Below are 24272 nucleotides of genomic sequence, written 5' to 3' on the forward strand. Positions count from 1 at the left end.
ATTATAAAAAATATCCTATTTCTTAGCATAATATACTAATATATAAATGACATTTATGTTATTTAAAAATTTATTTTTTTATAAAATTATTATAAAGTAAATAAAATATATAAAATTTAATATTTAAATATTAAAAAGTTTACTTATTTAATTTAGTTATATCATACATAATTTTTTTCATTATAGAGATGTTACAGCTTAATTAACAAAAAAAAATGATTTTTGTCTAATTTACATAAGAAAATTTTTCGTTGGACCGGAGAAAAAAAGAAAAAGTTTTTTTTTTGGTATACCTTGAACAATAAAGGTAAATCATGATTCATAAAAATAAATAGAATTTTGATGCATGCTTTAAAATTTAAAAGGAAGTCAAATCATGATTCATAATAAGATTTGATGATTTAAAAAAAAAATTAAAACTAAAAAGTGTGATAAAATCACAACCAATCACCCACGAAGCTATTAACTTAGAAACTGTTACTAGTATTCTAGTAGGGAGTTTTTTTCGACCGTTTTAAAAGACTGTAGTAATTAAACACGAAGACAAACAAAATATTCTTTCCGTTGCATATTATAAGTAGATTTAGCAAAAAAGTTGTTTTAGAAATAATTTTAATATTTTAGCAATTTTTACATTTATTGAATATTGTGTGACCGATTAAATTATGTAGGTCTTTTATAATTACTTAAAGTATATTTTAAATGATACTTTTAATAAATAATTATTTTCTAATTATAAGTGATTTTAACTAAAATTACTTACAATTTAAAAGAGAGGGAGTAAAAATTAGAAGTTGGAAAGCATTGGAAAGAAGTTCACTTGCCACGAAAGGGAAGACAGAAGCATTGTGAATTACGGAAAGAGGTCAAAGGAACACGAAGAGACGGTCGTCAGAACAAGGGCAATATGGTAGTTTCATTCCAATAGAGAGAAGCCCATCTTAGTAGAAGAGCGCAACGCGTGGTCTCACGCTCATAAATAAAATTCTAAAGCAAAGCGTAAGATCCATTATATTTATAGACAAGTTTTTTTTGCAACTTCATTTGCATAAATATTTATTTTTGGTTGTTCAGAAAAGTCTGCGAGAGAGAAGAGAACTCGTAAGTTTTCGGGTGTGGATGCCAAAGCTGAGCTGTGTTTGAGGTAAATCCGACATCTTTTTCTTCCTTCCGACCATGTCTTCTTCTTCCTCTTCGTCTCCGTCTTTTCACGCGACTTGTCTTTTCTAGATATATATAAATATATATAATATATACAGCTCCTTTATTTTTTCTTCATTGTTCTGTCTGTTTCGCCGTTTGTTGTTCGTGTCGTAGCTCTTTGGGTTTACACGCCAAGTTGACATGTTAGCTTTAGATTCACAATCCTTTTTATTACTCGACGTTGCCTTCTTCTTCTTCTTCAATGGAGGTTCGCAACCAAAGTTCCTTTTTTTTTTCCTTCTTTCTTTGGTGTATGTTTACGAGGGTCTAGTGTAGTGTGCGTTATGGTCTCTTTTGTTGCCTAGTTTGGTTAATAATAGCGAAATGAATCATGTATTTGGAACCAGTTGACAAGTTTGCGTGTTTTTTTTTTCTGTTTGTTTATGATGTGGATGCGGTGATTTGCTTAGATGGAGCCAAATCATTCAGATGATGATGCCATGGAAGGTCTTGTGAATGAATCTTCGTCCCCATATCTAAATGGAATTAATGGAGAGCCCCAGGTGCTTCCTCGTGTTGGAGATGAGTACCAGGCAGAGATCCCTCATCTAGTCCCAGAGCATGATCGCTCAAAGCTGATTAGGTGCTTTGGATCAGATCCCCACCTGGTCACTACATTTGGTTTGCCTATCCCACTTATGTGGACAAGAAGTGAGAAATTCAGAGGTTTCCGTGAAGCAGCCGAGACTGAAGAAGAAAAAAGGAAACCTTCATGCCAACCAGCTGCTGCTAGAACGAAACCGAGGGGTATTGTTCTTGCGTTGCCATGCCAAAAAAACTCAAAGTTAAAGTTTGCGTGGCTCGGTAAGAGCCTCTATCCGTTCCCCGGGACTTTAGGTGAATCTTGGGACGACTCCGAGCGAGAGAGGTTTCTTCTTGGCCTCTACTTGATTGGGAAAAACCTTGTCTTGCTGCAAAGATTCGTTGGGAGTAAGAAGATGGGAGACATGCTCTCATACTATTACGGCAGCTTTTACAGGTCTAATGAATACAAGAGATGGGTAGATGGACGCAAGTCCGGGAGAAGCAAACAGTCTGTTCAAGGCCACAAGCTATTAACAGGGTGGAGGCAACAAGAATTGCTCTCTCGGGTCTCCTCTCATGTATCCGAGGAATGCAAGAGTATGCTGCTTCAGGTATATAAAGCATTTAGAGAAGATAGGATTGAACTGGAGGAGTATGTGTTCAGTTTAAAGGAAATGATTGGTTTGGATAAGCTTACGGAAGCCATTGGTATAGGTAAAGGCAAGAAAGATTTGACGTTAGAGGCGACCAAGTTGAATAATCCTGGAGGAGGAGCCTCCAAAGTCCGAATCCGCAATGATCTTCCCGTTGCGGATATTGTCAAGTTTTTAACCGGAGAGTATAGGATGAGCAAGACACGGTCCAGTGACCTCTTCTGGGAAGCTGTTTGGCCACGTTTGTTGGCGAGAGGATGGCACTCCGAGCAGCCTAAAGACGGTCCGAAGAACTCTCTTGTTTTTCTGGTACCGGAAGCTAATAAGTTTTCCAGGAGGAACATGTCAAAGGGGAGTCACTACTTCGATTCTCTCACTGATGTCTTGAACAAGGTTGCTTTAGATCCCACGCTTCTTGATCTCAATACTGATGAGGAGGATATTGGGAGCAGCAAAAAAGAGGAGGAAATCAAGAATGACCCGGCGATGGATATAGAGGAGTTTGATGATGATGATGATGATGATTCTTCACAAAACAAGAGCAAGAAGAAGAAGAAAAGGTACCTAGAACCACGCATTAAAGCAAGTAAAAGTGAGGAGGTGACCATGTTTACGATTGTGGATACAAGTGGTGTGGAAGAAAGATGTAGATTGAAAGAGCTAAGATCTTTGCCTATTGAGACAGGCAATTCAACAAGTTACTTGAGTGAATCTGAGGATTACCAGCTGTCTGAAGAATCTAAAAACAAGGCAACAGTCAGTACTAGTTCTGGTAAGAACAGCTCTGTAAACATGGACAATGAGAGACTGCAGAAGAACAGGAAACGAGGGAGACCAAGAAATCCATCTAACAGGAGTAGTTTGGCAGATTGTTCTCAGAAACCAGTGAAGAAGGGGACACAGATGAGACCAGCTGATCAAAATGGGGTGTTGATGAGAGAGGAGCATATCGATCAAGGTCAGCCTCTGAAACTCTCCTCAACTGGTTCATCTGCAGAAGATAGCTCTTGTGGAAGAAATGTAGGCCGCCAAATATCACCAGAAATTAGAGAAGATTTTGACTTGAACGTTTCACAAATCTCACTAGAAGCTGAGGGGGTGCAGAACAGTGAGAGCTCTTGTGCAGCACAGCAGTCATCTATTCAAATGGATGAGGAAATGCCTCGAGAGGTGCAGCAGGTAAACGGTCCTGGGCGGAGGCAGAGTACAAGGACCCGACCTCTGACTGCAAAAGCACTGGAAGCTTTTGCTTTTGGATACCTAGGTAACTCGGAAAAGAAGAGAAAGTCTACGGAGGAGCCAAGAAAAACAAAGTACACAAAGCGCATCCGTAAACCAGGAGGAATCTAGCAGTTAGAGAGACGATATAGAGTTACAGAAAATGTTTTGCCTTTTGTTTCTTATTGATCATTGTCAGGGCTGAAAGAAAGCTATGGTCTTATTTTTACTTTCACCTTATCCACAGCTCATCAATTGTACACTCCCAAAACTTTCCTCACTCATCAAGGTCCAAAATTTTGAGACTAAACAAAACGCCAGTAATATAAACAAAACGCCCACATGCATGGTTATAAACAGAGAATTGGCTCTCATTGTATTTTTTTTAATCCAAAACACCAGAGGTAATTACTGAGGCAGGGAGTTCTTGAGACTAAGCTGAATGCTGACACGAGCCACATTTGAGACTGCCTTCAGAATCTCCTTCTCTGCATCTTCAGCGGCTCTCATGGCGTCCCTGCAGAGTACCCAAATAAATAATTGTCAGATGGTTTGCAAGAGTAAACCAAGTGGCCTACAAGTGAAGAGTTTTACTGAATTGTCATGGTTGATGGCATCGCAACTTCGATTTGGAGCCAGATCTTGCTATGCAACAAGTGGGGTGTCACTCGTTTTATCATCATTTTCTGCATATATGTGAAAACAAATTCCATTTAACGGATTAACCTAAGTAACTCAGACGTTAGTTTTGGTCTGGATAATAGAAGAGAAAGAAACAGAGTACCTCAGAGAACTGTGATGAAAAAATTTCCGAGACAGTGGCTTCGACAAGTTTAATCTCTTTGCATATGTTACTTTCCTTTTGTATACTATCGTGATCCATCATGCTACTAGAAAACTGTAAGAAAGCTGGATCTGCAACGACAAGTTGAGATGATAGCTAAGAGACCAACAAACAAGCAGTGAGAACATGTAATGTAGTAGATTGGACATATTCTTCTTCACCATATGCAGCAATACCTATATGAATGAAAACTTCAGACACTTGAGGATGGTTTTTATTGATCTGCCCCCTTACATATTCTCCTACCTCATGGGCGACACTCACACTTGAAAACGGATCTACCTGTAAGGAAACGGTGGTGATTTGTTGTTTTTAGTGGGGATAATTCTTGCTTCCTACACTGATAGAGAAGGAAGGAAGCAGCACTCACCACAATGTGTACATCAAGATACAACGATGAACCAGCTCTCCTTCCCCTTAGCCGATGACATCCCTATGTTTAGACAATGTCAAGAAAGTCAATAACAGAGGAAAACATAAAGACATGCTTTCTGATTTACAGACACGTGTATCTAAATACCATATATCAACGTTTTTTTTTTTAATTATTTGAATGTTTATCATCATGAAATGTACAAGGAGGATCCATAGCTCATACCTTGACTCCTTCAACCTGTAATATGGTCTGTCTTATTGGCTCTAATTGTTGAGCTGGTATAGCAGCATCTACCAGTTCCAATACACTAAACAAAGAAATCAACCAATGGACATGGTGTTGGAACCAAAAGACAGAACAATTATTCCATGTTCAAGCTAATGCAACCTTTGTATAGAGAGAATTGATATTAACACAGACGGGGGAATACCTTTGATGTCCCGTTTCCAGTCCAGCTTTGAAAATCATTGCCGAGACAACAAGAGCAGCTAGGGGATCTAAGAAATTAACTCCTAGAATAGAACCTCCTGCACATAAGTAAAAAAAAAAAACTTTCATGCTTTGTTTCACAATGGTTGTGTTCTCTTTGAAGGCTATTCTAGAGACTGACTCATTTTTAACTAGGTGTGGAATAATGGAGTAAAATGGTTACCAACGCCAACAAGTGCAACTAGAGAAGAAATAGCATCTGAACGGTGATGCCAAGCATTTGCCATCATCAACCCACTCCCTTGTTTCTCTCCTGCTCGTTTCGTGATCCAGTAAAGCCTGAAAAGCAGGTCAAAATAAGGGAATTAGTAGATATTGATTGATGCACAAGAGAAATGGAAAGATGAAAATAAAGGAGCCACCCTTCTTTGATGGAAATGGAAGCAATAGTAACAGTCAAAGCGAGAGTGGGGTGAGTCATATCAATTCCGTGATGATGTCCACCATGAGTATGATTCACCTCAGGGGCTGCGGACAGTGCACTCTGCAAACAAACGAGAGAAGAAGAAATCTCAGCAGAAACAACACAGATAGTAGTAGTAGTTAGTATACCAAACATGTAAAAAATTGGTAGGTCCATACAAGTAAGAGGTCAGCGGCATGCCAGGCAATGCCACAGCCAGTAGCCAAAAGCATGGTAGAGATTCCAAGGGCTCCAAGAGTTTCAAATTTACCATGCCCTGAGCAAAGGAAACGCTAACAACATGAAAACCGTAGTAGTAAAGGAAGGTAAGTAATTTGAAGAAAGCAAGCAACCATATGGATGTTCTTTGTCTTTGGGAACATTTGCAGCTCTGTAAGAGAATAGAGCAACACCGCTTAGGACCTGAAACAAAGGAAGATTTATAGAGTATTATACCACATCATCATAATGCATCGATTTCGATCAAGAATAAGCATACCACATCTGAAACGGAATGAGCAGCGTCGGCGATGATGGCGGTGCTGCCGCAGAGATAACCGGTGAGAGCTTTGCCGACAGACAAACCGATATCAGCGGTTAGACCAAGCCGGAAAATCCTCTCTCCTTCATCGGCACTGCCGCCGGGCCTTTGATGTTGGTGATCAGATCCAGTGTGGCCAAAATGCCACCTTTTGGAGAAATTGAACCTGGGGGTGGTTTCAAGCGGAGAAGACTGCCGCCGGAGAGGTGAGTGAAGACGGTGGTGGTATAATCGAGAAAGGGATGATCTACAGATCGGATTCATTTCAGCTGGGGCTTATCACAGATGAACCTACCATCATATGAAATTTACTCCATCTTCTTCTTCATCAGAGGAGACTTAATTGGAAGAAGAAAAAAATGAACTTTTTATTTTATTTTATTCATTTAAGTTAGATTCTCTCTATATATAATTGAAGCAAAATAAAATGCTCTCGAATCAACCTATGCGTGTAACTTCAATTTCTCATCGCAAGCGAAGAAACGGTCATCAACTTCGTTTCTTGCTTTCTTTGAACCAAAAAACTTACAAAATTTCCCCTTTATTACCAAAATTTGATTACACACGCCGCCCTCAGCAAATTATATGAGATGAAAAGAAAAGAAAAACAAAAGGTCAGAGTTTGGTGGTGTATCCTCTATACACATCCATCAACTCAGGCAACTCCTCCTCGTACTTGATCACCAGCTTCTCCAAGAACACTTTCTCCACTGGAACCAACAACGACGTCAAGCTCCAGTCCTCCTTCACCATCCCCTTGGATACCAACACCTTTACCACCGAGCATCTTGGTATAATCCTCTTATCCAGGCTGAAAAACAGCACCACGGGGCACCCTGCGATCGACCTAGGCGCCATTTTCATCTCCTCCACAAGAAACTCCATCGTCCTGTTTATCTTCCTCTCCGACAGCATCATACAGTGCGGGTGTTTCTTGAACGCGCACATGATGTCCTCTTCCGACCACCCCCACCTCTGGTACACCTCGAAGCACTTGTCCCATATCGATCTGTTGCCTTTCCCTGAGAGAGCGTGGATGGCCAGCACGAAGGTTGTCTTCTGGGGATTGAATCCCATCTCCTTAGCTTGCTTGGTGATTTCCCGGAACTCGTGGCTCTTCTGCATCACGGCTTCGGGAAAATGCGTGAGGAGGAGCTGAATGCATTTCCCAGGGACACCCGTCTCCGACATGTGGTTGATGTTGGGGACGAGGTTCTTGGTGTGGTCCTCGAGGAAGATCCACGTCGTCCTGCGAAGGGCGGCCACGATCTTGTCGTCGGCGTCGAGGACGCTCTTGAGGAAGTTGTAGGAAGGGATGAGCTGGTTGAGGAGGCTTCTGGTCAGAATGGTGGGATCAGAGGCAAGCGTTCGAGCGAGCAAGGATTTGGAGACGCCGATGGAGAGGAAGAATCGGAGCTTGGGGAGGAGCACGGACTCGGCATTGGCTAGAAGCAGAACGGGGCGTTTCTTGACGAGGCTGGAGATCTGGGAGGTGGAGAAACCATGGTCGCGGAGAAGGTTGAGAACCGTGTTGGGGCGTTCCGGAGAATCTAGCGAGAGCTTCCGAGCGGCGATGGATGCGTGGTCGGGAGATAATCCACAGGAGTCGACAAGATAGGAAATGGTGAAGGAGAGTCTCTGCTGTTCGTGTTTAGGGCTTTTCTTGGGAGAGGAAAGGTGAGCTTGGGGAGGAGGGAAGACGAAGAGCGGTCTCCGATTCGTAGGGGGTAGGGACAAGTTTGTTGTTGTTGTTGTAATGGGAAACGATGGTTTCGTGAGGAAGAGCTTCACAAAGGAACTGCCTTGAGCCGCAACGGCCATGTGTGTGTGTGTCTGAGAGAGAGAGTGGTTGCTGGCTCCATCTCCAATCTTCTTTCTTCCTCCTCCGGGTGGCTATTTTGGGCCGTAAATGGGCTTATATATCATCTTAATGGGTTCAAGAGATTGTTGATTGAGTCCTGCTGCCCCTTTTCACTCTCGAGCCATCCTCGCTGCCCAAGGGGCGGGCTTACCGTCTTTCTTTGGAGAGAGAGAGAGACTAATTTATGTCTCTTTGGAAATATCTTTCTTTCTGGGATGCCTTTACTTGACTCAAGCTAGGCCAAAAATAAAATATAATGTGAAAAATCAATAAATAATATTAGAAAAACAAAATTGAAAGCAGAAAAAGATACAACAGTACGGGCTAAAGAGGGGAGAGAGAGAGGAGAAGAAGAAGAAGGAATCAGTGTCGAAGCATCTCAGCTCTCGTTCTCCGGTAAATGAAATCTCCATAGATGGTGACGACCTTTTGACATTTTTTTCGTTACTCACTTTTCTTTTCTCTCTCTCTGTGTGTAGAGAAGGTTGGTTAGGTGAGAGAGTTTTACTTAACTTCACTGTACACCAAATCCCTAAAAAAAAAAGAAAGAGAAGGGTGCTTCACATGGACATGTATGGACGCACTCCGCCCTCCCAATCTGCACATGGAAATGCTGCTGACACAGGACTCGAAGGTCTCTCTCTCTTCCTTCTCAGCATTCTTGTTTTCTTTTTAAGTTAATTTTTTTAGCATTCATGTGCAGAATCGATGTGGCGATTAGGGTTGGGTGGAGAGACGTACCCAGAGAGACCAGCTGCCCCTGACTGTCCTTACTACATGCGTACTGGTGTCTGTGGTTACGGTTCTCGATGCCGTTACAATCATCCTCCCGATCGTGCCACGGTAAAACTTTTTTCTTTAATCCCCTGTAATGTAAGAAGTTATATAAAGCTTCCGTGGGCAACAACTTCTTTTTCTTCTTACTACTGCTCTGCTGACCGACAATGTAGTTTTATGTTAACAAATATTATGTAATAACAGTTTACAGTCTCTCTATCTTATGTAGGTTGAAGCAACTGTTAGAGCTACAGGGCAGTATCCGGAACGCATTGGTGAACCCCCATGTCAGGTAACCCTTTAGTCATTCCCAGTGTTCGAAGATTCTCTATTTTAGTGATTATCCACTGTAAAGTTTCATTTCTTTTTTATTTTTTTTGTTATTGCAGTTTTATTTGAAAACTGGAACGTGTAAATTTGGGGCGTCATGCAAATTCAACCATCCAAGGAATGCTGGTGGATCCATGAGCCACGTTCCTCTCAATATCTATGGATACCCTGTACGAGAGGTAAGCTTTTGTTTCCCTTCTTTTTTCAATATATGTATGTATAATATCTAATCAAGGGACGGTTGCTCTGTTCTTTTCTAGGGTGGTGAGAAAGAATGCTCCTACTATTTGAAAACGGGGCTGTGCAAATTTGGTATAACCTGTAAATTTCATCATCCTCAGCCTGCTCCTGCTCCTGCTGCAACACCACCGCCACCTGCATCTGCACCTCAGTTTTATCCATCGTTGCAGCAGCAGCAGCAGTCACTTATCCCCGGAGCTCCATCCTCTAGCTTGAGAGTTGCCAGAACTCTTCTTCCTGGTTCTTATATGCAAGGCGCCTATGGTCCTATGCTATTATCCCCAGGAGTCCTTCCTATGCAAGGCTGGAGTCCTTACTCGGTAACCACTAACCACCCTTCCTTCATTTATTTCTTTCTTGTTTTTCTTCTTCTCTCTTAATTTTGATTTCCATCCAGGCACCTGTGAGCCCTGCTCTATCTCCTGGGGCAACTTCTTTATACGGAGTTCCACAGCTCTCTTCCACCACTCCTTCCCTTCCCGGGGTTTATCCATCTCTTCCCTCTCCTACACATAGCTTTCCAGAGAGACCCGGTGAATTAGAGTGCCAGTACTATATGAAAACAGGAGATTGTAAATTTGGAACATCTTGCAAGTTCCATCATCCTCGACATCGGGTTCCACCAAGTGCTAACTGTAACCTCAGCCCCATTGGTCTTCCTCTACGCCCGGTAATATTATCATCTTTCCACACTGTTGACTCTTGCAATCTTTGGGCTTTGTTCATATATAATAGTAGTAACACTTGTGTTTCTTCTCTAACAGGGTGTGCAAGGCTGCAGTTTCTACATACAAAACGGTTTCTGCAAGTTTGGATCAACATGTAAATTTGATCATCCAACGGGATACAATGCTTCTTCGTCCTCGCTCCCTGATGCACCGGTGAGCTCTCTCTTGGGTGCTCCTTCCTCGACTGGGCTCTTATCTGGGGCTACAAGAAGCACATCTAACATCTCAGCAGGTTTGATTTTCTCCCAGAGCGGCGTCTCAATTCCATTCTCTGACCTACAACTCTCGAGCCAGACCTCTCTTCCTCTAACTGGTAGCAGAATCACAAGACATGGCCGAGAAATCCGTCGATCCTTTTGAATTGATCACCTCCAGAGAAAAAGGGTACGCAGAAGCAGGACTCTGGATCATCTTTTGCAATTCTTAATCTATATCATTATTATTATTGTTTATATAGAAGCATGTGGTGTTAATTTTTATATATATAATGTCCGGACGTAACAAAATCGCCTATTTGAGTATAAGAACTGAGTGAGAATCGCATATATAAGAAGAAGTGTGTGTATATATGTGCACATTTCAAAACAAAGACAAAAAATAAGAGGAAAAGGCTTTTTTTTTTCATTTGTGTGTATAATGTTTGTATAGATACGGACGAGGATTCTTTGTCTTGTCTACTTCTGCTTCAGTCAGACCCCCATCTGCGCGGCTGAGAAATGGAAACATAAAAACTTTTTCTAAAAAAGAGCTCAAATTCTATTCTTCTTTTAGATTGAGAATTGGTGACCTTTCATGTGTTACATATTTGTAGTTGAACTTGAATCCATGTGTGTTGTTCATTTGTTACTACTGCTCCACACATTAGATTACGTTTTAGGGTGAGTAAAAAGAACCTATGTTAAGTTTATTTAACACTAATCTTGAAGCTTGGCGCCATAATGTCTAATGTTCGGAATGAAAATAGAAAATAGTCAAACCAAGAAAAACGGCCAGAAAATTGAGACAAATAAAAACTGGAAAATGCTTCTTTTTTTGTGTATAATGATTGTATAGACACGGACGAGAATTCTTTCTTGTCTGTACTTACTGCTTCAGTCGGACTCAACTGCGCCGCTGGGAAACATAAAAACTTAGAAAAAAAGAAGCTTAAATACTCTTCTTATTTTAGATTGAGAATTGGTGACCTTTCATGTGTTCTATTAGGGATGGAATTTTTAACAGAACCGAAATTCGGTTAGTTCGGTGAGAAGTTTGGTTCAATTCGGCAGGTTTATAAAAAAAACTCCGGTCTTAGGTTCAATTCGATAATCGGTTAGTTGTTTTTCAAAAAAAAAACCGTTAACTAAATTTCAAACCAAACTAATCGAATTAACCAAAATTTTGACTTAAATTACCTAAAATTTTGAACTGACCTAACCGGATTAACCAAAATTTTGACTGAATTAACTAAACTAACCGAAATTATCCAAATTTAACCGACTTTATCCAAATTTTTAACCGAAATATAATCGTAACAAAAAATTTCGGTTAATTTCAGTAATTTTTAAAAACCAAACTACTTAAGAACGAGGTCTTCTTCTGATATGCATGTGTCTTCTATTGTTTAGTTTCTTTCGTCGTCTAGCTAATCATCTACTGTATGTTGATGTACGTAACACAGCGAAGAGACGGAAGATTGGAGTTTAACTGAGGCATGGGCGCATGGCAGTTGCACACACAAAAAAAAAAAACTGAGGCATGGCATTAAGGAGGGAGAAGCACGTAGTATTCTGATATTTAGAAAAAATTGGATCATAATGGACGTTTTAACATTAATGGGCCTGGTTTGTTTTAAGGCATGCTATTATCTTAATGACATGCCTCAGTTTAAGGAGGGAGAAACTTGTTCAAGGCACACAGAGATTTTATTAACCTGGAAATTTGTTCATGTGGGTCTACTTGTTAATTAGGTGTTCCATTTTGAATGATCATAGTGTTTAATTGCGTAACGGGATAAGCAATTGATTAATTGTTTGTCTGACAAAAGATAAGATCAGATTTCATTAATTTAATTAATCCTTCATTTTTCATCTAACCTTTGTCTGCTGCTTTTTGATTAAAGGAGGATGTTGATCAAAGTCAACAAACAATCAAATCAACAATTTGTTGGGGGTACAATTCTGGTTTAATCCACGCCTTGCTCACTGGTCTAGGTGTGACCTACGCTTTGTGACGATGGTTATTTATGTGTTTAGCATATTATCTTCTTTTTTTTTTGGCAAGTAACTTAAATAACATAAAATATCATGATAAAATTAACACACAAATAAATAAATAATCGAGTTAGTACAAATTAAAAGTAATGACTAAATTATTTCGAGCCTTCAAATCTTTTTTTTTTTGGGTTCAAATCGAACCTTCAACTCTTATTCTAACTTCACCCTCTAAATTACTTTTTTTGTTGAAACACCAACTCTAATCATTAAAATCCAAACTGATGCCAAAAAAACATTAAATTCAAATTCAAATATAATTTTGTAAACTTCTGATTGATATTACTTTTGTTATTTTTTAATTTTAAAGTAATAAGGTATTTGGGTGCTAATCTAGGGTATTTCTTGTTGTCTTTTGTAGCAGTTGATGCGATTATTATTTTTTGTCACAGTTGATGTGTCTAATTTTCATTTACAATTTTGTTCTTCTATTATTCCTTCTACATTAATACACGTAAGTATTTACGCACTGTATAATCAAAAGATGGCTCACCATAATATAAATACGCGATTGTAATTTTGATCTAAGATCTGATAGAGTATATGGTATGTATATATATATATATATATTTATTTATTTTTTCGAAAACTAGACGAAATAATTTTGTTTTGACAGTCGGACTTGTGTCTGAATGGTCTTTCTAGAAGAATTGAAGCCAGGGAGCAAAAGCAAAGATATAATATACGCTCGATTTTTCAAATTTGGCAATTGCCTTTGTTTTATGTGTGTTTTTCTGAAAAAGTAGTCAGTGTATATTATTATAAGTTTTGTTAAAGAAAGCACGTTGCTATTTACTTTATTTCTATTAGACACCGTCCTTCTAGAAGCCGACCCCCCAATACTCGCACGTCATTAATTTTGCATACGAACTCCCGTATTCCGAAACAAAATGAACCACGACTACAAAAGTGCTCATAAAATAAAATTTAAATAGTATAAAACATCGTGAGTCGTCAATAATAATGGTCACATTCTGCTTGTGCATATATATTACATTGATACGCACCTGCTGGTGTCGATTAGCTTGTCATAATCCTCTGTTAAGACAAAGAGAAAGAAAAAAAAAAGAATATGAACACAACCAAGAAGGTGTTGGATGTGTCACCGTTCTTGCTATTAGAATCATCTGCAGATTCTGATTCCTATCGCCAAGGCGGAGGCGCCGATCAGATCGAGGGTTCCCACGACGGCGAACCCAATGTTAACAATAACAATTACGCGGATCGAGATGATACTGATGAGTCTTGTACTGCCAATCCATACGAGACGTCTTGTGTGACGACCTGGACACCGATTTTCGATGCGGAGGATACGGTGAAAGAAGAAATAATTCTCACAGCAGGGGAGGAAGAAGACGAGGACGGAGAAGGAGAGGTGAACAGCTACATCATAAGATATATGAGAAGTCAACGTGAAAATCTTACCGTTGATTCTAGTGCGGTGGTGAGTGAGATGGATAAAAGTCGAATGTTCTGGGAAGCTTGTCTCGCTTCCTGATCTGTCTCACTGAGAGGGAAAACGAACAACGTCTTTTTGTCTAAGCTAACTAGGTCTAATACATGTCTATCTATTTTTTTTATTTTTTTGGGATTTTTGCTTGCAAAAAGGTGTCTACGAATCACATCTACCCATCGATTATGTCCACAGATTTTCTTCATCAAATAAGAAAAGTATCAGCATCAATCTAATCGAGTTCTCTTGTTATTAATAATAATAAATTTATGTTTTCACATGTATCCAGTTACAAACCCTTCAACATTTAATTAAACACTAAGAAACGAAAAAAGGGTTATGATTTGATACGTATACAACTACAAGTATACATATATACCAGAGGGGGACTGTATTAAATTTGAAAAAGGAGAAACAAGTAGGCAGTATTTGTTTGTTGTTGTAACAAGTAGGCAGTATAATAGTGTACAAGTGGTTTCTTCATCAAGGATGCTTTACTAAATTACTCAATGCTAATTGCTCACCCAATAATTTGATAGTTTCAGTTGGAAACCAATTTTCTTGTTTTAAATAAACATCGATTCTCTAAATAAAATAAAACATAAAGATTCCATAGCCAGCAAAGCTAAAGAGCAAGAACAACTAAAGAATAGTTTGGTGGTTTTTACTATGTATATGTGAGCTTCATCTTTTTTGACCGATAATTGATTTGATTTTTTGAAAAAGCCGATAATTGATTTGATAGTTGTATAGTGTATACTTTTAGATGCTTTTTAATTACTGGTGTATCATATATATATATTGGACTCACCAACAAGAATCTTTATAGTCTAGTGATGACCACTTTTCCACACATGGAAGTTAAGCTTATGATGATCTTTTGATGTTGGTCGAATCTACTAGTTATGAGCTGGGTTATTCTATTAATTCAGTTAATCGTCGAGTTGAAAGAATCCAGCCTTAGTTATGAAAAAAAGAAGAAGAGTAAAATAAGGGAATATAAAAAGTGGAGGAAATTCATAAAGAACCATATAATAAAAGTGTTTTGGAATATAATAGTTTTGTACTAAAGTGGACCAAATGCTTCTTTTTCGCGCATGACTGTGAATGAAACACAATACTCGCCACTGATTAGACTGTACTATACAATTTAATCTACTAAAACGAAAAATAAACTAGGAAACTAACTTTGATTTCTTATGAAATAATACGTAATTGTCCACTTAGGCACTTAGAGGAATGCATCGGGTGGAGACTAACAATTCCTCACTTTGATCCGGACCCTTTTTTTCTGGCACTTAATTTGATGAATATGAAAGCTAATCTCCTGTATATCCTCTTTTCTGGCAATTAGTTTGATGAATATGAAAGCTAAATCAAAATCAGTTGCAAAAAAAATAAATATATGAAAGCTAAATCTTGCATATATCTTTTATAGTGGTGAGTTCCTATTTTGTCCAAAAGTTCCATGTTTAATGAATACTAGAGATTGACGCAGATATGGGTTATTATATTTTATACATTAATATTTATTTTTCATAATTAGTGTTATATATTTTAGATGAGTCGTAATATAACTAATTGTATTCAAAAGATTTTGACCGAATCAGGTAATATGGTTATTTTTAGTTTAAATATCCGAACTCATTTCAGATACATTTGTTATTTAGATATTTTTAGGTTTCTATACATCATAATCGAACTCAATTCAAAAACCACACAAAATTTATAATATTCAAGCGGTGCCTAATTTAAAAACAAAATAAAATGATACTCGAAAGAATAATATGTACCTAAATGGATAGTCAATGTTCATGTCTAACTGATTTTATAAACTAATAAAAATGACTCTTTCTATGTGTTTGACTAAATTAACTAAAATAGAAAAAAAATTATTTAATAAAATAATTATATGGAATGAAAAATTAAGTGACAATAAATGTAATATATTTTAATTATTTTGATTTAAGTTATTATTTTATTCACAAAACATGTCTTTGAATTATGTTTTTGGCTACATAATTTTTCATCGACTAAAACTAAATTAAAAAAAAAGTTTAGTAAACCCAACATTTAACCATATCTAAAACTCAGTTTTTTTTTTTTTGATTTTATAGTTGGCACAAAGTTGATGTTGATTAACTAAAAAATGTTTATTCCACAATTACTCGAATCAAATAGTACTAGGAACTCATGATCAGCTAGGAAGCTAGGTTCCTCTATATTCAAAACTTAGCAACCTGCAACCCTCTTTTTCTTGTAAGAGTTATTTCAATCCTCAAAACAAACAACCAAACCATCGAATTGTATCATTATCAATCAATGAAAGTAGCGATAGCTGTACTAATGACACACATGCAACAACCTTCACAGAAGAGAGGACAAAGCTGATTACAGAAACATGAATACCTTAGAAGGGTCAAAATCATAGGATACAATGCAAGGAAGGCCATATCAAGATTCTAATCCACCACGCTAATTCTCGTAATTATTTGGATACTAAACTTGCGAAACAGAGCTCAAGAACGGCAAGAGCTCTGTCCACAGCCGTAGGAACCGGAGGTGGTTGTGTCGGTGTCGCCACTCTTGGCCTCCTCGATTCTTTTTGAGAAGTCTACAGCTAAATCGGTGTAAATCTCCATAACTCTCGAGATATTACCGTTGATTTCGTTAATCAAGCCAACGTTCCTGGAGACGTTCTCTGGGATCCGGGACAAATGATTGTCGTTGACGCGTCGGATCAAGTCATGATTCTGGTCTAGAACGAGTTGCGCACGCTTGAAGCCACTACTCAGCGTATTCCACACCTCCACGTCGTTGAACTCCTCATTCTCCGCCGCCGTAATATGGTCGTCGTCTTTGTTCATCTCCGTCAGAGCTCGTTTGCTGCTCTTCCGGTTGTTTCCGACGATCGATCGACGTCTTGGTGCTTCCATTAGTTTTGAAAATCAAAGCCTCAACGGCTGATCAATCTAGAGATACTTCAGAGTTCATTCCACCGTTGACGCGACGAACCATTGTTTGTAATTTCTTATTACATTATTTGCCGCTCCTTCTGGAAGAGCCTACTCGAATTGTAGTTTGTTCGAGTCATGAAGATGACCGTGACATTGTTCTGTGAAGGACCAATGCGTGTTTAAAAGAGGGGCCCGTTGGACGAATCTGATTGGATGGTGTCGTACAAAAGTAACGGTAGCTCAAAGAATCGTCAACTACATTTCCGGTTAATATTAAATATCGAGCAGAGGACTATTAAATTAAAAAATAAATAAAAAGTGAAAACCTCGGACCAAAAATATCTGACCTTTTCCATATCTTCCGTTAAAATTAAAAAAACGCATTTAAGTTTACAAATGATACTTTTTCTTTTAGTAATCACGAACAAGAAATGAACAAATTTGAATAAATTGCAATTGAACTGTATACTAGAAAGATCAACCTAACTACATGTAACAAAGAGCCAAAAAGATCAAAGATAAAGAAAGAGAGTAGTCATCATCCTTTGTTCTTTATCTTCTCTGGAAATTGAGGAACTTGACTGAAAGTGCGAATCCAGAGAAGAAGAGAGCGCAAAATCCGACAAGAACAGCAACAGAGACACCAATCATGCCTGGCTTAAACCCGAAGTCCTGTTCAATAAACTGCTTGACTGTCCCATGGAACATTGGGTCGTCAATGATGCTCTCCACGTCACCAAGCTGTGAGAGTATCACTCCTTGAAGTGTCCACGCCACTGGACATATGTAATAGAACCATATCCACCACACTGGAATCAACTGAACAAAAAAAAAAAGGTATTTAAAAGATTGTTCTAAAAGGGCAATTGAGTCTAACTAAATATTCACTTGATAGACTGGAGTACTTACAGGTTTTTGGACGAGGAAACCAGAGAGGAGATTCCAGAGAGAGTAAAACGCAGAGGAGATCACAGCGGCTAAGTGCTGGTTCGGGGTGAGACCAACGGCCATCATGCCGTAGAATGTGAAGTAGGTGAAAGTGAGGAACATGAACACCAAGTAGAGTATAAACTTACTGAACGTTCTTTCGAAACCAATGGTGAAGTAAGTGATGACACCATAGAGAATAGTTTGTGTGAAAATGTAAGGTATCTCCACAAGGCCTTGAGCTGCTGCATACGGAATTGGAGAATACATTCCTGCGGATTTCTCTCTGTAGAAAACTGTTCTTTCTATTGAAACGATTGGTTGTACCGACGAAGCGTTACTAACTCCAAGAAACAGACAAGCCGAGTAGAGAGCTCCCATAACGGTGACCAGATCTTGTGTGGAAGTCCTCTTGGAACCAACGTCCCAGAACACGGTGCCGAGTATAATCGCAGCGACCGTTGTGAAGAGCAATCTCACGAGGTTGTACGCTGGACTTCTCCAGTAGACAAGGTTCTGTTTCCAGAGGCAGAGTCGAAACTGAGATAATTGGCTTTGTGAGTATCTTGAAGCGAACGTTATTGCCTTTGAGCCTTGTGGTGGAACACTGAGTTGTTTGATGTTCGCCTCCACTTCTCTGCGTGGTTTACACGGTATGGTATCAGATAAAGTTTTAAAAGCTAAAGATGAGTTGTGAAGTTACCTAAACTGTTGAGATTTCTTGTATAAATCTGCAAAGTCCATGTTGATTTTTTCCTCCAAAGCGGGTGTGGTTACTTCAAGCATCCAAGTTGCTGGATTGTAACCACTTGAGATTGCAGGGACTCCGTCAACCCCCTGTAGACGGTTTATTTAGGGTTTAGGGTTTGCCATAATAGTTTTCTTGGGCAACAAGCATCTTAGTTTCAATATCACAACAGAAGAGAAGGCTAAGAACAAGTACCTGAAAGTAGTCTACCATAACCTTTGAGTGTTGACCTAGTTTCCCACCATATATAACCTGTCCTCCACGTTTCATTAGAAGTAGCTGTACATTTTTAAGGTTAAGAAAAAATAGCAAACACGTTAACATCAAAGGTTGATGATAATTTCTTGTGATCCAAGCAAAACGTAGGGCAAACCTCGTCAAAAGCCTCAAAAATGTCAATGCTGGGTTGGTGAATGGTGCAAACAACTGTTCTTCCAGTGTCAACAGTGTTCCTAACAGTTCTCATCACGATGGCGGCTGCTCTTGCATCAAGCCCAGATGTTGGTTCATCCATGAAAATAATCGATGGGTTTGCCACTAACTCAACCGCAATTGTTAGACGTTTCCTCTGTTCTGTCGAAAGCCCGGTCGTACCCGGTAAACCTACTAGCGCATATCTTAGACTATCAAGCTCTACTAGTCTCATAACTTCTTCCACAAATTCCTAACAAAAACACACAAAAAATTGTTATTAGTGCACTATCCTTATGGGAACCAAATGCTTTAAAACTCATTACAATATTTACCTTTTTCTGATCTTTGGTAATCTCTTGAGGAAGACGAAGGCTAGCTGAAAACCAAAGGGACTCCTCAACGGTTACTTGAGGAGAATGTATATCGTTCTGCTCAACATATCCAGATATTCTAGCAAACGTTTGTTGTTCTTTTTGGTAACCGGAGATTCTGATATCTCCCTCGATGTAACCACCGGTCTTTCGACCCGCGAGAACATCCATCAATGTAGTCTTTCCTGCACCGCTTGAACCAACTAAAGCTGTGAGAACACCAGGGGAGAAGACTCCACTCACGTTCGATAACAGTTGTAGTCTTGTCTCTGGTACACCTTGAGAACGCATTTCCTGATATTTCAAAACCATAAAAAAAACTTTATGCAACCATAGATAAGTACTGAAACGACCAAAGTGAAACAGAGAAAGAAGTAAAGTTTAACCTTTGGCATATCAACATAATAGTTAATATTGTGGAAAGTCATTGTTAATGGTTTGAATGGAAGAATCATTCCTTTTTTCTCACTTCTTCCTTGTTTTGCTGAAGCAGTTTGAGTTTCTTCATTCGGATCGTCTAAAACAACTGCTCTAGCTTTTCTTAGAGCTGCAAGAGAGAAAATCTTCACAATCATTCCACAGAGATATATAAGAAAGGATCATGAGTGTTAATAGAGAGACTCTCACGGTTAAGATAAGCCAAGGCGACAGTAACAATGTTGTTGAAGAGAAGTGCATAAGCAATGAGGACCCCGACTCCAATCCAATACCAGTTGTCCTCTGTTGGAAAACTGCGTAGCCTGAGAAAGTTGAATCCAACTGAAGTATTCGAGATAGCGGATGGCTGCTTGATGTGTAAAAGTTTGTAGTTAAGCATTGTATATTCTAACAAAGTATAATAAAACTTAATAGTGAAAATTATAGAACACACCTCCATCCACCGTGTGGCTGTGAACTCATTGACCGCAATGGCACGTTGCCCATAGGATAACGGCGAAACCCAAAAGCCCCAAGTCCACCACGGTTTAATATCATCTGTCAAAAATGATATGGTTTTTAGTATAACAACTTGTATTAGTTTCTGTAATGCAAGAAGTAGTATTAATAAACCTTTTGGAATAACGAATCCACCAAGCAAGAACACTGCTAAGATTGCTGCAGATCCGAATGTGTTGGCAATGACCATATCCCTTGCTATAGAAGCCATCATACGAAACAAACCGAGAGCCATTTGATGCACCGAGAAGAGGAGTAACATGTATCGGAAAAATCTGAGGAAACAAGAAAAAAGAGATCATTTAAAACTGAAAAACTTATAAACCAGTCTAGAGAAATGTTAACCAACCTGCCTGGTGAGGGAGCAAGTCCCACACTGTAGTATACCACAGAAGTCCAGACAACAGATTCAAGGACAGAGTAAGGCACACGCAACAACCAGCTGGCAATAGACCAGGACCAAGCGGGATGAAACGAGTTATCCCTTTGCTTGTAAAAAACCGGGAGACGAGATATCATGAGAGGCAGTTCAGAGAAACCATTGAACATCATGTGCACTAGGCCGTAGAATAGGCAAGATAGATATTCGTTGCCATATGCTTCGTTTGTTGAATGTAATCTAGTTCTCAAGAACATTGTGGCTGTGACAAATCCCACAAATGCAACCTTTACGGGAAAAAAATATTTCGGGTCAGAAACATACGGATGAAACAAACAAGAGGTAATGAAAAAATAGGTAGACTTATTAAATACCTGGCATGTCCTAAAAGTGTAAAGAAACCTGTGCCGGTTGATCAGTAGCATTTCTCGTCTAAAGCAAACTTTGAGGTTTTCCCATCCTGATATGGCAAATTGTGTTCTGCATAAAGCTGAAGGATCCGCGGATGACTTATCAAATGGTGTTGCAAGCTTTGAATCTGCAGCATGCCCGTACTTCGAGCTGCGGAATGCAGCCGCTATGTCTGAGACAGGAATGAACTGATAAGGCTTAGAAGGATCTGCCCAATACTGAGCTTGATCCTTTTTGGAGGTCACCTGCATACCAACATTATAAAACATATTCTTAATTAGTTAGAGAATAGATGTTTGGGCTACAATGTGACAGTGTACTCCTATACCATACCTATTGATGTTTTAGCTTATAAAAAAACCAAAGAAATAGTTAGAGTTAGTATGTGTATAATAATACCTCTTGGAGAAAATCTGCAACACCTTTACGTGGTGGGAGACGGAATCCTAGAGACTCGAAAAATCCGATCACATCTTGTCGAGGACCTTGGTATACCATGTAACCTTCTGATAGAAGAATCAAATCGTCAAAGAGATCAAATGTTTCGGGTGCAGGCTGAAGAAGTGCCATGAGAACGGTTCCATCCATTAAATGGACAAAGTTTCTGACACATTTCACAATCTGGAAAGTCGTTGAGCTATCAAGACCAGTAGATATTTCATCCATAAACAATGTTTTTCTTGGCCCCACGGTCATCTCTCCTGTATTGTTTCAAGATTTATAAGTTAGTATTATGTGTTAAGTAAATAAAGTGAGAATATATAAGTTAAAAAGAGTGAAATAGACCTGTTGTTACTCTTTTCCTCTGACCTCCTGAAACACCTCTCATCATATCGTTACCAACCATTGTATCAGAACATACATCAAGACCAAGCACCCTAAGCACATAATCCGTGGAAACACTATGCTTACTACCACTCACAGAAGCAGCCTGTAAACAAAGTAATAAAAATAAGTGTTGTTTTTTTTTTGTAACACTAGTGTTGGTTATTGTAACTAGTTAATCATTACATAATAATAGAATTAATCAAAAGAAGTTAGGTGCTAATATATAAGAAGCATACCTTCATGAAAGCATCAATCTCAAAAGAAGGACGTACACTCCTTTCTTTCTCTAATCGGGTTAGATCTTTCATTATACCTATAATTTGTAAACAGGAAGCATTTGAGGGCATTTGAAACTTGAATTAGTTATCATTGTAAAGTGGTACAAAAAAATAACAAATGAAAATACCTGCAAAGCCTTCGTTTGCGCCCTGACATCTTGCAGCAAAATCAAGCGTCTCACGAACAGTAAGTTCAGCAATGTGATTATCTGTTTGACTAATATATGCTGAAGTCCTTTTGACATGGAACTCATCAAAACTCTCTCCATTATAAGTGATGTTACCCGTTTTCTGTAAAACCAAAACATAACTTTATCATTAATACCAAAATAGAGAAAATCTAAGAAAAAGAAAAAAAATTCCAAGACACATGTAAGCAACAAACTAAAATAGAGATATCGAAACATAAGATGCATGTGATATAATATATGAATAAGCAAAGTAAATAGCATCACGGATTAATGATCAACCTTTAAAGTTTGATCAAGTTTTCCTGCGAGAGCAAGAAGTAAAGTCGATTTTCCGGAACCTGGTGGTCCTAATAGCAAAGTCATCCTTCAAGAACAGAAACATATAAAAAACTGTTAGTCCCTTTATACATACTCGCTTGGTTATGATAATCTTAACAGTATTATTTTTATTGACCTTCCTGGTTTGATAATACCACTGATATCTTTCAATATGGTAAGCTTGTGTTTTCTAGTCTTCATTATTCTCAAACTGCTTAAAACACGCTGCAACAAAAAAATAGATACAAAAATAAGAAAACAATCACGTAAAATGGTTACGTGTGGAAAATATAGTCATGAGAAAAGAAGAACAACCTCGATGAAATCACGAGAAACGTTAACCAAAGTCGGTAAAGCTCTTGTACCGGCTTGAACATCAGCTTCAACTTTCAAATTCTCGAACCGGACTTCAATCTTGGGAACTTCCATACCAACTCTACAATGAATATTGTTTTTAACATTAATTTAAAAAAAGAAAACCTAAAAATAGAAACAGAGAATCAAAAAGATACCTATCGAGCCGTTCCTTGATAGCGTAGAGAAGCTTGTAATTATCCTGATCGCTAGTGGCGAGAGCTTGACGAACAACCATCTCACGATCCGAACGATCGAGCTTCCTTACGTCAATCGTCTGCACGACGTTCCCGTCTGCGTAACCAGAAGTTTGCGACCGACGCAAAGTCGCTAAATGGCTCCCTTGTCTCTGCGACGGTAACCGTCCGATCGCCGCCCATCTCAGATCTTCTTCGTCCTGCTCCACTGTCTCAGCGTTCGACGGCCGCGCGAACGATTTTCTTCCCGTCTCGACGTCGATGTCGAAATACTCACTCCCATTAGAAGCGGCCGCCATTGATTATTCTCTTCTTCTTCTCCGAGGTCGATCAAGATTCTGTTTTCTTCTCTATGATCGATCTCTGAGAGATATTTTTCTGTTTTGTTTTGGGGACTCGGTTTGTGATTCAGTTAGATTATTAGGTGTCGAAGCTGCATATAAGCGTCCGTCCATGATCCCCGGGCATATTTGAAGCTACTTAAAAGGACTATGTTACCCTTACTTGTTCAAGTTGTTGTGTGCTTGTTAGTCGAGGGTATAAAGGAGTTTGATATATAGAACCCAGTCCAACTTTGTGTCTCCTGTTCTCACTCTGTATTTGACACGTGTCTGACATTTTTGCTTTTTCGTCTCGAAGGGGTTTAATGTGAATTTATTTGTTTTCGGGTAATTAAAGCAACCAATGAATTTCATTATGTTTTAGACTTTTAGTTTAGGGAAATTAATAATATGAAATCAAAGCGGTGAATATATTTTCCATTACTAATTTAATTGTATTAAAACTTATAATTGGTGGAGATAGTAAAATTCATTTATATTTATATTTATTTTTAAAATTGCTTCCACAAATTAATACTGAGAAGAGATCAAAGCTGTGAATCAATTGTATTAATGGTTGATAAAAGGAAGCCAGTTTGTCTGTAGCCTGAAACTTCCAAATATAGGATGGTGTTAGAGTGTAGGCTTCATCTTAGAACTGTAATCCATATTCTTTGTTTGTTCTTGTAAAATAAATAAGCGAATTTATAAATAAATCAGTATACTACTATACTTTCTTATAAAAGATTT

The 24272-nt window shown here is 38.6% G+C and overlaps 7 protein-coding genes across 8 annotated transcripts; 3 read left to right on the forward strand and 4 right to left on the reverse strand.

The window, feature by feature from the left end:
* Positions 1–974: 974 nt before the first annotated feature.
* Positions 975–3839, forward strand: LOC111214058. The gene is made up of 2 exons (XM_022716057.2): positions 975–1144; positions 1614–3839. The coding sequence occupies exon 2, from the start codon at positions 1614–1616 to the stop codon at positions 3729–3731; it is 2118 nt and encodes a 705-aa protein (XP_022571778.2). The 5' UTR covers positions 975–1144; the 3' UTR covers positions 3732–3839.
* LOC111214059 (metal tolerance protein C1-like) lies at positions 3754–6724 on the reverse strand. Its single transcript, XM_022716058.2, has 12 exons — positions 6211–6724; positions 6065–6134; positions 5891–5988; positions 5671–5792; positions 5472–5587; positions 5250–5346; positions 5042–5126; positions 4814–4876; positions 4620–4725; positions 4384–4514; positions 4194–4285; positions 3754–4116 (listed from the first exon to the last, which is right to left on the reverse strand). Exons 1-12 carry the CDS (start codon positions 6514–6516, stop codon positions 4008–4010), a joined length of 1395 nt encoding a protein of 464 aa, XP_022571779.2. The 5' UTR covers positions 6517–6724; the 3' UTR covers positions 3754–4007.
* Positions 6725–6777: 53 nt separating this feature from the next.
* LOC106438366 (transcription termination factor MTERF8, chloroplastic) lies at positions 6778–8089 on the reverse strand. Its single transcript, XM_013879496.3, has one exon. The coding sequence runs from the start codon at positions 8071–8073 to the stop codon at positions 6868–6870; it is 1206 nt and encodes a 401-aa protein (XP_013734950.3). The 5' UTR covers positions 8074–8089; the 3' UTR covers positions 6778–6867.
* Positions 8090–8271: 182 nt separating this feature from the next.
* LOC111197747 (zinc finger CCCH domain-containing protein 32) lies at positions 8272–10812 on the forward strand. 2 transcript variants are annotated; one of them, XM_022716059.2, is made up of 8 exons: positions 8272–8509; positions 8593–8747; positions 8817–8956; positions 9120–9182; positions 9280–9399; positions 9481–9780; positions 9858–10130; positions 10225–10812. In XM_022716059.2, exons 2-8 carry the CDS (start codon positions 8678–8680, stop codon positions 10546–10548), a joined length of 1290 nt encoding a protein of 429 aa, XP_022571780.2. In that variant the 5' UTR covers positions 8272–8509; positions 8593–8677; the 3' UTR covers positions 10549–10812. The 2 variants fall into 2 exon arrangements, with proteins under 2 accessions (XP_022571780.2, XP_022571781.2); XM_022716060.2 differs by having other exon boundaries at positions 8359–8509; positions 8598–8747.
* A 2470-nt stretch (positions 10813–13282) lies between these two features.
* Positions 13283–14899, forward strand: LOC125606887. Its single transcript, XM_048775884.1, has one exon. The coding sequence runs from the start codon at positions 13513–13515 to the stop codon at positions 13936–13938; it is 426 nt and encodes a 141-aa protein (XP_048631841.1). The 5' UTR covers positions 13283–13512; the 3' UTR covers positions 13939–14899.
* A 1279-nt stretch (positions 14900–16178) lies between these two features.
* On the reverse strand, positions 16179–17051 carry LOC106438362 (protein ELF4-LIKE 1). The gene has a single exon (XM_013879490.3). The coding sequence runs from the start codon at positions 16827–16829 to the stop codon at positions 16413–16415; it is 417 nt and encodes a 138-aa protein (XP_013734944.2). The 5' UTR covers positions 16830–17051; the 3' UTR covers positions 16179–16412.
* A 136-nt stretch (positions 17052–17187) lies between these two features.
* On the reverse strand, positions 17188–23949 carry LOC106438360 (ABC transporter G family member 31). Its single transcript, XM_013879489.3, has 20 exons — positions 23164–23949; positions 22967–23087; positions 22788–22876; positions 22613–22697; positions 22271–22433; positions 22101–22177; positions 21823–21967; positions 21436–21737; positions 21000–21281; positions 20596–20912; positions 20361–20521; positions 20182–20285; positions 19938–20094; positions 19697–19857; positions 19272–19604; positions 18899–19189; positions 18721–18804; positions 18481–18614; positions 17760–18414; positions 17188–17669 (listed from the first exon to the last, which is right to left on the reverse strand). Exons 1-20 carry the CDS (start codon positions 23499–23501, stop codon positions 17403–17405), a joined length of 4266 nt encoding a protein of 1421 aa, XP_013734943.2. The 5' UTR covers positions 23502–23949; the 3' UTR covers positions 17188–17402.
* Positions 23950–24272: the final 323 nt, after the last annotated feature.

This window comes from Brassica napus, chromosome A3, assembly GCF_020379485.1.
Source record: "Brassica napus cultivar Da-Ae chromosome A3, Da-Ae, whole genome shotgun sequence".
NCBI classification, from domain to species: domain Eukaryota; kingdom Viridiplantae; phylum Streptophyta; class Magnoliopsida; order Brassicales; family Brassicaceae; genus Brassica; species Brassica napus.

Excerpts from the sequence above, each read along its gene's own strand:
- LOC111214058 (XM_022716057.2), top strand. The coding sequence starts at position 1,614 with ATGGAGCCAAATCATTCAGATGATGATGCCATGGAAGGTCTTGTGAAT.
- LOC111214059 (XM_022716058.2), bottom strand. The coding sequence starts at position 6,516 with ATGAATCCGATCTGTAGATCATCCCTTTCTCGATTATACCACCACCGT. Across the intron at positions 5,347-5,471 it reads AGTTGCACTTGTTGGCGTTG|GAGGTTCTATTCTAGGAGTT; the intron begins GTAACCATTTTA and ends ACTTATGTGCAG. Across the intron at positions 4,286-4,383 it reads TTTCATCACAGTTCTCTGAG|AAAATGATGATAAAACGAGT; the intron begins GTACTCTGTTTC and ends ACATATATGCAG.
- LOC106438366 (XM_013879496.3), bottom strand. The coding sequence starts at position 8,073 with ATGGCCGTTGCGGCTCAAGGCAGTTCCTTTGTGAAGCTCTTCCTCACG.
- LOC111197747 (XM_022716059.2), top strand. The coding sequence starts at position 8,678 with ATGGACATGTATGGACGCACTCCGCCCTCCCAATCTGCACATGGAAAT. Across the intron at positions 8,748-8,816 it reads TGCTGACACAGGACTCGAAG|AATCGATGTGGCGATTAGGG; the intron begins GTCTCTCTCTCT and ends ATTCATGTGCAG. Across the intron at positions 8,957-9,119 it reads ATCCTCCCGATCGTGCCACG|GTTGAAGCAACTGTTAGAGC; the intron begins GTAAAACTTTTT and ends TATCTTATGTAG.
- LOC125606887 (XM_048775884.1), top strand. The coding sequence starts at position 13,513 with ATGAACACAACCAAGAAGGTGTTGGATGTGTCACCGTTCTTGCTATTA.
- LOC106438362 (XM_013879490.3), bottom strand. The coding sequence starts at position 16,829 with ATGGAAGCACCAAGACGTCGATCGATCGTCGGAAACAACCGGAAGAGC.
- LOC106438360 (XM_013879489.3), bottom strand. The coding sequence starts at position 23,501 with ATGGCGGCCGCTTCTAATGGGAGTGAGTATTTCGACATCGACGTCGAG. Across the intron at positions 18,805-18,898 it reads TTTTTGAGGCTTTTGACGAG|CTACTTCTAATGAAACGTGG; the intron begins GTTTGCCCTACG and ends AAAAATGTACAG. Across the intron at positions 18,415-18,480 it reads AAGAAATCTCAACAGTTTAG|AGAAGTGGAGGCGAACATCA; the intron begins GTAACTTCACAA and ends TAAACCACGCAG.